At 38.2% G+C, this 11,667-nt stretch overlaps 1 protein-coding gene across 3 annotated transcripts; it reads right to left on the bottom strand.

Annotated features, from left to right (window-relative positions):
* Positions 1-677: 677 nt before the first annotated feature.
* Positions 678-10,235, bottom strand: LOC140010474 (uncharacterized). Of its 3 annotated transcripts, XM_072057663.1 has the most exons (9): positions 9,986-10,234; positions 9,368-9,786; positions 8,542-8,752; positions 8,259-8,461; positions 7,717-8,164; positions 7,275-7,634; positions 7,019-7,197; positions 3,939-6,911; positions 678-3,386 (listed from the first exon to the last, which is right to left on the bottom strand). In XM_072057663.1, the coding sequence occupies exons 3-9, from the start codon at positions 8,741-8,743 to the stop codon at positions 795-797; spliced, it is 6,957 nt and encodes a 2,318-aa protein (XP_071913764.1). In that variant the 5' UTR covers positions 8,744-8,752; positions 9,368-9,786; positions 9,986-10,234; the 3' UTR covers positions 678-794. The 3 variants fall into 3 exon arrangements, with proteins under 3 accessions (XP_071913764.1, XP_071913849.1, XP_071913815.1); XM_072057748.1 differs by lacking the exon at positions 9,368-9,786 and having other exon boundaries at positions 9,986-10,235; XM_072057714.1 differs by lacking the exon at positions 9,986-10,234 and having other exon boundaries at positions 9,368-9,954.
* Positions 10,236-11,667: the final 1,432 nt, after the last annotated feature.

Here is an 11,667-nt window from a genome sequence, read left to right as displayed (position 1 = left end):
TCTATTTCAATAGTATTATTAATATTTTTGACCAATCATGACTAGGTAAAGAACTTTGATTAAAACGTTTTTCAAATTTATTACCATTATAATACAAATATAACGGACCGTGGTCTTATATTAATAATTGTTACCATAAATGAAATACAATAAATTACATAATAAAAGAAGGAGGGCATAATAAAGAGTACAAAACTAAGACAATACTGTGTTTACACTCCAAAGTACCAAAACTCACCATATAATAGGAATAATAATAATAATAATTAGTGATAATGACAATGAGAATGATAATGATAATGATGTTACCCAAATAATAAAATCTACAAGCTTTGATTCACAGGTATAACTTTGTAGTTTAGGCTATCTAAATTGTCTGGCACTTATAATATAGTACTGTGTAGATTATTGGATGTTAAATTTTCAAGACTAAATGATAAAAATGCCATATATGGATCGAATAAATTTATCCCTTCACCAGATGACAGGTTTACCTGGAAGGGCAGTCCTTAATTTCTTAGTCTCTTGTAATTTTATGGAAAAAGAAGAGGATACTTTCCATATCAGTTCTTGGTGTCCATTCTTTTCTTGGAATTGCATTTTCATTGTGATTGTCAATACTTAGCAAAAGTGCATGCTTCTGTCAAAGATGGAGAGCATGATTTTGTAGCAGGGTATAATATCCTCAACAAAATTTGAGGTGCTGTTATTGTATTGATTAGAGTAGTCAAGAAGGAGAAATTAACATCACATCAAATGGCAAAGGCTATCAATTTGACAAGCCATCTACCATTTTAACCTGACTGTACAATTTCACCTTTCATGGCAAGCGAGACAGATGCAAGGCAGCCCCCAGTTTCTACTCTAACTCCTGGCATTGCAACTGCTCTACTTCCAACAAATCCACCTTCCCCAACCTCAATCTTTCCAAACTTGATCATCCCTCCTTCTCCATCATAGATGTGTCCAAACAGCAGAGCTTCCTTTCCCACACTGCCACCTCTCTCTATCTCTACCATTTCAGGGTTCAACAAAGCTCCCATGCTATCTACATAAACACCTTGGCTTAACTCAATGTTTGATCCCATGAGCTTCATCCAAAGCGCAAACAAAATTGACCCTCCTGTCATTTCCATGAAATATTCCCCTACTAATAACCTAAATGCTTGCCATATTGTGTCTGCGAAAACACTTCTGCTCCACAATCTAGCAGTTCCTCCATCTTTCTTCTTTCCAACCAAAATCCATTTGGCAAAGACTGAAGCCAATGTTACCAATAATCCTGAAAATACCCAAAACAAAGGAAGCATCCAATGCAATGGATAGTTTTTGGTTGCCTTTGTATCAAGCAAGAAGTTTAGAGGAGCACAAACAACATATGCCAATAGATAATAAGTCAAAAATGTCTGTAGCAATGGTTGAGCCAAAGTAGCCCAAACAGTCTGGTACCAAGTCCTCTGCAGAGTCACTTTGTCAGATTCTGTTTTGTTTAATGCTGCTGCAACTGGACAACCGGAGAGGTCCACTTTGACATCTGATTTTTCTATGAAAGTCCTCCAAGCCTCTGGAAGTGGTTTGCCATTTCTCAAGTGCTGGCAAATCTCATAAATCAATGACCGGCCATGATCAATTGAAGCACTTTGGCTGGCTGAGCTAGCCCGGATGACATCAACCTCATTGCATCGGAGAAAAGGGTTGAACTCTAACTCCTCTGCCTGTTCCTTGGAAAGATTTTGATCGATCGTTATCTCCCCAACATCGATGCATGGATATTCTGTCTCATCCCACGGTTTGGTGCAATCAAGTGCATTATCTTGTGACACTTCATCAGATGGTACAGGACGGAACTGTAATTGGAAAATGTAGTGAACACCGCCTGGAGAACTCACACGTTGCTGGAAATCATCAGCAAGAAAAAGTAATGGGCGTTTGTCACTACTGTCCCTTGGAATTGCACCTGTTTCTGGAGGGAGGATTCCAATTGGGTCAACCTTTCCAGAATCTTCAGTGACGCTTTCATCGAAAGGGCGCAACTTGAATTTAACATACATTTCCTGTCCATCTGTAAACCTTAAGAGCCTGCATATATTTGAGTAGTAATGGAGCTGGGTATATGAATCTGCATTGCGCAGGGACATCCAAACTGCATCACGAACATGGGGAACACGCTTTACATGCTCCTCTCTTGCAGCTAGCCCGCATACAAGCCAAGTTGCAAAATCTGAAATAGTGCGAGCATAAAATGCTTTGCCTGTTTTCAACGTTAAATCCAGGAGTGGTGTTTCAATGTTTGCATTGTCTGAGAATATTCTTAGAGCCGCACCACGCGCATCAATTCTTGCATCATCATCAGCAGTTAAGCTATTGCTATGCCTGATAATAATGGGATAACTCTTTCCAGGATGGAAGATCTTGTGATCTGGCAACCCTGTGATGTTATCATACATTCTCAGAACTCCCCTGCCACCGACGCCAATGCGATGGAAGTATCTTGTTCTAACCTTAAGTGTTGTTGCAGCCAAATTTGCCGCCAGATTCCCCACGATCTTTTTATATTTTATGTCCATCTCCTCTATGCGCTCATCTGAGGCTTGAAGTCTGTTCTTGATCATGACAGGATTTTGTGATCCGACATATACACCTCCTCTCTGAAGCACGGAATTTTCTGGAGCAACTGAAAGTGCACCGAGAATCACATCCTTTTGGATGATGGAACCAGGAAGAGCAATGCTTTGACTTCCAATAACAGCATTATCCTGCACATCAACTTTTCCACGGCTAATCCCTTTAGAGGAATAGTAACTGGTAATAATTCTGCTAAAGTCCCCCAAATGGACACCTGCACCAAGTGAAAGAAGTTTGGGCTCTGAAACTGGATTTATGGCTCTGATGGAACAATATTTTCCTACTTTTGCACCCAAAAGTCTCAAATAGATACAGAAAGCCTCAGTTCCAGAAAGTAATTTGGCAAATCTAAGATGGCAGGCAACTATAATACGGTGTTGGAGCCAAGTATGTAGGTGGGATTTTTTGTTTTCCTTGTTTCTGGAGAGGAAAAAGGTCAAGGAGCTGGTGAGGAAGATGTTTATCAAGCCATGAGCCAAGTAAGCAGTGGCAACTAAAGTAGCAAATGTAACTGGAATTGCACTTTGGCTGGCAATCATTGTGGCATATGCAACTATGGCTAATGGGAACCAATGAAAAGCTCCAGTTATACAGAAGAATGCAAAGTTATCAATGGAAAGAGGCTTCTGTGAAATTCCAATATGGAGGAAATAAAGGACTGCTGCTGAGATTGTGCTGATGAAGCCAACCATGTAGATGCCCATGAGGTGGTAAATGGCCTGACTTTCATTATCTTCTATTGCATCTGACCTTTCTGTGACCTGAAACATTACTCTCATAAGTATTTGATGTTTAACATATTTGACTACTTTAACTGCAAGAGTCACACATGAAAGTATTCAAGTCACTTAACATTGTTGCTTAACAATTTCAGAAGATGGGTTAAATTATGCAATAATCATATTGCACATTGACTTTAGTATCTATGGAAAGTTTAAACAGACAAAAAAGCTGAAATGTGCAACCAAAAAGAGATTATGTTACAGAGCACTCCTTGAATCATATCTTTAAATGAAACTAAAACTATTGACTGCATTTTTCTGTCTTCTTATCATGTTATTTGATTTAATTAGATGTTAATTTTTGTGGGACTTTATGTGATAGTGGAAATGTTATTTTTCAATCAAGCGATATAGTAAAGATAGAAATGAAACTGCTGCTTCAATTGATTGATCTTTTTGCAAAATCAACACATTCAGACTTCCTACTGCATTTTTAGTCAAGGTAAAAGCATTAATACTGGCATTCTTGTTAGCTTCTCAAGAATGTTGATGTAACAGAAATGGTATAAATGGGAGGTTAGGATTTCATACCTTAGGAAAATTGGCCTTGCATGATCTGGGGACTCGGTCTCCTGCTTCAGTCTTTTGTGAGGCTAGGACTTCACTCCTTTCACCTAGAACACTTCCTTTCTGAATTACAGCATAAGGCCCAATGGACGAACTTTTGCCTATTCTAATTGGAAGTAAACTCAAGATCCCATTCTTAACTTCATGGCTTTGAATTAAAGCTCCTTCAGCAATTACAGTTCCATCTCCAATTGAGACTAGAGCGGGGTCAGTGATATCAACAGTGTCAAGTAAAACTGATGATCCTATCTTTGCTCCCAGTATCTGAAACCAGTACTTTAGGAACACAGTCCCTCTCAGATGCACAGCCATAGTTTTTGATGAGACTTCTTGGACCTTGTACAACGCCCACCACTTAACAAAATCCACTGTCCAGATGGAAATCTCAGGTTTCAAGGCGTAGTTTGGTTGCAGGAATGAATTTCCAAACAATGAAATAGAGATACAGGTTGCGAAGATGCAAAAGATCCAACTGAGAGGCGCAAATGCTAGAGATATCACATAACTCGGCCATGAAGCTGTATGGCTGAAAACCAAATTCTTGAAGACAGAAATTGAGATATATGCAGGGAGCATTAGCAAAACTGAGACATATGTGAGAGCAATGAGTTGTAGCAATATGATACCAAGTTTGCGAGAAACAGAAACTTCAGTGAGTAACTCATATTCAGTCTCAGTTTCTTCCAGATGAGAAATTGTTCTCGTCAATTGAGGTTGAGACTTCATTACATGATTCTCCGAGAAGCTTGCCAAGTCCTCGATGCAAGTTGCAGTGAAAATGTCAACTGCCCCAACTGGCACTCCAAGAAAATCTGAAAGCTTTTGAGCTGCTCTAACCACACCTATAGAATCAATCCCATAAGACATTAGACTCTCAGTTGTACTGATCTTGTTAAAAGGAATCCCTGTTTGCTCTGAGACCAGCCTCTTCAAGAACTCTACAATTTGTTTGTTGGTCAATCCTGAACTTGGTGAAGAACTCATTTGCAAGGGTGGATCTATTTTCAAGTGTGCTCGAGGTGTTTTACCCTCTTTGCAGGAACCTGTAGTGAAAGATCGGACCAGTGATCGTTTTGTGACTGTTGGATCTGGAACCAAGTTCAACGTACCATCAGTAAACTGCTTGAGGCACTCAAATCTCTTGATTTTTCCCGATGTTGTTTTACTGATAGTTCGAGGCTTGATTAGTTTGACAGCTGCCACACTCACGCCATGTTCTTCAGCAATCCTGGAATTAATATCGTTGATAACATCTTTACTTACAGGTTTACCATCTTTAACCTCTGCAATCACAACCAAGCCAACTTGATCAGAATTATCAGCTGCTGATATTCCTTTTGCTGCTAGGATCTCTTCTGCAACCCCAATGACAGCACAGCAACCAGCACGCAAGAGTTCTGATGAGCTTTCAACAGTCTTTTCTACATCTGCCAGATAAATATTTCTTCCAGCAACTATAATGAGATCTTTGATTCTTCCAGTGACAAATAAGTTCCCATCAATTATCCTTCCCAGGTCCCCAGTTCTTGTGTAAATTTTACCAGGGTGATTTGCAATCTTATTCCTGAAAGTTCTTTCACTTTGATCATTAGTGCCCCAATAACCAATTCCCGCACTTGGGCTACTAATCCAAATTTCTCCTTCTATTCCCGGTTCGTCATTCTCTGCACCAGTTTCTGGATCAACTATTCTGATATCAACATCTGCATTATTTGGAGTCACATATCCACAGCTGACCCTTCCTTGCCAATCCACCAGTATGGGTTTTCCTTCTCCATACGCACAATTGACGAACACACAATTTTCTGCTAGTCCATAACCAGGGGCCATCACCCACTGGGACAGGCCTAAAGGACTTGTGAGCTCAAGAAACCTTTTGAGAGTTTTTTGCCTTACCGGTTCAGCACCAACCATTAAAAAAATCATGGAAGAAAGATCATAGGTCCAAATTTTCTCTTTGCTAATCTCCATTCTTCGAACAACAAGTTCAAAAGCAAAGTTCGGGCCAGCACTATGAGTTGCCCTGTACTTACTCATGGTCTCAAGCCATAGGAGAGGATTCTTGATGAAGGTTATTGGGGAAAACAATATTGCAGACCCACCGCTCACCAAAGAGCTGAAAAGCCCCCCAATCAGTCCCATGTCGTGGTACTGAGGAAGCCAGCTGACTAGCACTGTGCTTGATGTGCTTTTGTATCTTCTCCGCATCAATTTTACATTATGAATCAGTCCACCATGAGTTATCATAACGCCTTTAGCATCCCCAGTTGATCCGGAAGTAAACTGAAGAAAACACAGGTCGTCTGGCTTTGGTTCGTTGCCATAGTCATTGTCCTTGTGAATCAAATCTTTTGAGTTCCTTATCCAAGAATCCGTGTGGAACCATGGAAGGTTGGGCCAACGAGCTGTATTCTTGCGACTCTTGGAGGACAAAGATAGCAAATTCTTTACTGAACCTGCTCGAACAGCTGCATGGTAACCAATGGTTGATAAAATAGCCACTGCATTACATGCCTTCGCGATATTTTCAACCTTCAGAAGTGCCTGACCACCTCTTTGAAGCGGATCTGGTGGAAGAGCTGGGACAGGCAGTACTCTGGCTCTTAAACACCCAAAGAAGGCATCAATAAAATCGAGACCTGGGACATGAACTAGGAGCACCCTATCACCTGGCCTGATCACTGGCTTTTTGCTAGTCAAGAGCATGTGAGCTATGGAGGAAGCATTTGCATGAAGTTCTCCATAAGTCCTTTGCCCCACTACTTCCCCTTCTTCGTTGATCCAAGTATAAAGAGTTTTATTAAGGATCATTTTATGAGTTCCCCAGTGCTTCAAATAGCCATCAACACTTGATAAATCAGGAAATTCCACGCCTGGAATTTCATCTAGAGTCTCTGGTTTCTTATCCCGGATGTCAGAATACAGTGGGAATAGACTCTGCGGGAAAATCAGTGGATTAGACAAAATATAGAACATCAACCGTAATTTCATGAGAATTTAGTGTACTAATAAAGTTTATGTGGGTGATCTACAGTTTCAAGTACCTTAACATATGGAAATTTTGGCAAGGGTTCAGAACTGCCAAAGTGCTTTTGCATTAAAGCCATAGCATAGGATGAGTTTCTCTCTGTGAGCTCAAATGCCATGAGGCCACCTACATAGTAAGTATTCATCTGACCTTGAAGTTCAGTCTCTAATCTGTCATAGAAACCTTCCTTCATATCTGTATTCAAGTTACAAAGTCAGGATCTTCCAACTCTGACATAACATTGGCAAACTACAGATAAGCAGGTGCTATACCTTGGCTTTTGACATGAGGGAAATACTTAAACCGTCTCTGCAAAACAACTTTTTGAACAACTCCTCCAATTCGTTGAACAGTATCAATTGCTAGTTGGGTAACAGTTGGTCCCTTGATTGTATCCGAGTTCCCATATGACCAGAAGAGAAAGATGTCTGTATCAGCATAGAATTTTTGCATGGCCACTGGATTCCCTATTGTTACAGGATCATCCATAAACTCTCCAAAGTAATAAAATCCCACAGGCATTTCTTCCAGCCCTTTAATCTTCAAAACAGTGGTGTAGTAATCAATAGTCTGTACTTTACTGAACAGCTCCTTCTCTATCTCGCTGAAATCCATTACTTTATTTTCAGAATCTGTGAGAAAGAAAAATGTCCCATCAATCATATACCTCAAAATATGCGTTAACTTATTAGAGGGATATAAGACAAATCATACCTGCTGAAGCAGAAGAAGGTGATCTGTATGTTCTACCACTGATAAAGGGAAATGAACCAGAAATTATAATTTTATCGAAACTCATGGTTTCAAGTTCTGCATTACTGTTTCTAACATCAACTTCTACTCCTAAAGAATTACGTCTAACTCCAAGTACTTCAGTGTTGCAGAGTACTTGTGCTGGCAAGGATTTACTAATTTTCTGCCATAAACTCATGTATCCACCTTTAAAGCGTCTAATTTTCCCAGCCATAGAAGTTCGGGTGAACTCATGAATGTATGCATAAGACATGTCTTGAATAAATCCATATCCTGAAGCGGTATAGCCATAGGCCACTGATTTAGGAACAGATTTAAATCCACGCCCTTCAAGAAATGTAGGAGTCAATTCAGCAGCAAAATCACTCACACCATGGACACCAATTCTACCAGAATTATTTGTTTTATCCTGTGAAAGTAAGAATAGGATTGAGTATTATCTAGTAAGTTCTCAGTCAAGAATTAATACACTACACTTTTGAAGTAAAAAACCACACACTAACCTGGAGATCTAAGGTTAATGATACTACTGACACATAATCATCGGCAACTTGAATGTCCTGATACTTTCCAGTCATACTGTCTATGAGTGCAAGTTTATGAGAGTCCATTTCTTCAAGCTCAGAAGCTGTTTCTTTTGCCAAATGGAAAATAGTAGGAGCACTATTCGCAGCAAGAACTTGCCCTCCAAGATCATAAATTTTTCCTGCAACCAAATGATGTGGTTGATTAGATTGTATGACAAAATACTTATACAATAAATCAGCAGTTATGTCATCTATGTACCTTCAATATCAACTGATTCACACATGCCACTCACTGTATGATATTTTTCCAGCACAGTGATATTGTGGTAACCAAGCTTCGACAGTGCATAAGCTGCAGATATGCCACTTGGACCCCCTCCAACTATGGCAATTCTAGTATTCACAGGGAAAGAGGGATGTAGGTTTGAGAATACGTCTTCTATTGAGTTCTTTAGGTCCATTATTGCTGGCTGTAGTATGAGGATTTAAATTGATATTAGATGAAAAATTTACTTCAACTTCAGGTGACATGCTATGTATTGAGGTATCAAGAGAAAAGGCACAAAATCCAAGAATTGTAGGTACTGAAAATTCTAAAAGCAAAAGAGAGAAGATAAATGAAAGAGCTGAAAGTCTTGTATGTCTTACATTTCCTGATGTTTGAATTCAGGGACCAACAAGGACAGATTTCATGACAGATATTAAGATCAACAAATATAGATTACACTTTCAATATTCACATACATAGATGTGAACACTTGTGTAGACAGAGTTGTTTAAATTTAGTTATCACAAAAAAATGTACCACAGGAATCATCTTATTTTGCTTTTTTGACCACCTCCCATCACAGTGGAACAAGCAATTTAAATGCCTCAAATCTCATTAACAAAAAAATAAAAACTTTGACATTCCTCAATAGATTTAGAAATTCCAGATGCTAAAATCCATGATCTCTTGTGGGATGTTTAAGAACAATTTCAGCCAAAGAAGAGAGGCCCTACATTCCAAAATCCTCTGAACTGTTGCGGGATATCAAAATGGCCCTTTATTGGATGCTTGAGAACAAATCTAAAATGAAACATACCTCAAGGATCAAATTCCATATACCCAGCTGCCTGTCTCACCGGAGAACAGAAAGGAAGCCAAGTCTCAATCACAGCATTGTTACCAAGTAACGTCTCAAAATGTAGTCTTCTGTTTTCATTTTCATAACATATCCTAGTTATAATGCAACCCTTGAACAAAGTTGCCCCAACCTACTGCTTCCTCCTAGAGAAATTTCTCTGTCCATGCTACTTTATGTATCCTACATGTTTTATGGTGATGCTGGTGAAAGGGATAGCCGAAGAAGTGTCTTTTTCTGTCCTTAAAAAATTTGCTCCACCAATGTGTGCGCCATACATCTTGTCTACAAGCATTTCTGATTTTGAAGACCACCATTAGTCCTTAATAAACTTGCTACGTTTCCATCTGGTATATCTGCCTATGCATGAATCTCCATCCCTGATAATGACATAATCTTTGAATATTGTATCATTGGAGATTTGAAAATCTCCATTCTTATCTAGAAAGTCCTAATGCTACATTCGATATTGATTAGTTCAAAAATTGTATGGGAACATATATAGTGATTAATTAGTAACAATAAAGCAATCAGAATCAAGAAAGAGTTGAAAAGGCTACATTAATGTCATCAACCAACCTGATCAAAGATGATCTAAGCAAAAAGTTAACTCTTGGATATGATCTTGTGGAAACTCGACTTTTTTATGCGAAATGGCAGAAGAAGGACCTCAGTAATATATAGCAATGACCGAACCTCCACAGGACGCCTGATGACTTCAATGCAGCCGAATTTAAACGCAGAAGATTCGTTAAATATGTCCAAATGATATAAGACAATGCTCCAATTTTCATCTTAGGGAGTAATTGTCATTCTCTCGACTAATTCGCCAAACTTTACCAATTCACCCGCAGGATACAAGAAATTCTTTTTCTGTGCTCTCAAGAAAGTAGAAAGTACCTTTTATCTATCTCATCTGTTTGTAATCTAACTGAAGTGGTCTTAACAGCATCCTAAACGAATAATAATTGCGATTCTATAGAAAAACATCGTATTGAAAATGACAAAATTGACAAAATGACAAAGTTATGCTCTGATAAAAGGATATTCCATCGATCCCATGCTACGTTACAATCAATGGGGATTCCACTAAGATGGACTATTTGATCAGTACTATTGCATGAAAGAGAGTAACCAGTTGACGACCATGAACTACGGTCCATTTTATCAATGAAATCTAATCAAAGGAATAAAACAAGGATGTTCATTTTTAAACTTAGTTTAGAGTCATAGAAGGTAACTCCCAGCTACTCACATAATTAGAGTTTTTTAAGTTGATAAATAAGGCTAATCGCACTTCTTCATTCCCGCCTAAATTGCTGAAAGATTTTCTCTGTTTCTTCAACATATTGATGAAGTCAAGGTTATTTGTTTCAGCACAGTGCTGAAAAGATGGTGCAAAACCACTGTCGTGATTGTGCATGTATTTTAACTTTACATTCTAAGTCTATATGCAAGTTTCTATCATGGACCAGTTGGCAGGGGTGTAAACGAAAGTCTAATCAAGCCAAATATTCTAATTTTCAAACTTATTTAATTATTTTAATAAAGTTGAGATTGTATTCAAGGTTGACTTATTTATTTATTGGATCGAACTCAAATGAGTTTTTAGCAAGTCAGACTCAAATAGTTTGAACTTTTTTACCTATAAATTTCAATTTCATCTAAATTAACCAAACTCGACTCGAGTTTAAAAGTTTACCGAATACAAAATGTTGTTCTAGTTTGGTTTAACTAATTCATGAACCAAGTCCAAATGATGTCTTAATGAGCCAAACTCGATTCAAATATCTAGTAATTTAGTTCGTCTTTTAACCCTCTAATTAACTATATAGCTCAATCTTTTTAGCTTGGAGTGTAAGATTTTAATGTGGAATATCTAATTACAATGAGAAATTGATAGAAGAAAAGGTATCACATTTTTATTTACAACAAAAAAGGATCTATATTTGCATAACATATCTGTAAAAAGATTTGATGAGATTTTAGTGGTTGTTAACTGATAAATAATTCGTTCGTTTAAGGAAAAACTAAACACTTGCAAGAGCATAAGTCCATCTTTCAGCATGAATGATTGATATTCTAAGATGTAGTTTAGAATTTTTCAGCCAGGAAAATGCAACAATAAAAGGGGTGGATCACAATCACAATGCCAAGAAGATGGGGGTAAAAAGAGCAAGAGAAAAAAACAAGAATATTATCACTAATGAAGAAATTGTTGGCTCCTGTTGCATTTTCCTTTTGACATTTGTATCCCACTT

This window comes from Coffea arabica, chromosome 1c (genome assembly GCF_036785885.1).
Source record: "Coffea arabica cultivar ET-39 chromosome 1c, Coffea Arabica ET-39 HiFi, whole genome shotgun sequence".
Taxonomy (NCBI): Eukaryota; Viridiplantae; Streptophyta; class Magnoliopsida; order Gentianales; family Rubiaceae; genus Coffea; species Coffea arabica.
Note: the sequence above shows the minus strand (reverse complement) of the source record. Positions and strands in the feature narration are given on the sequence as shown.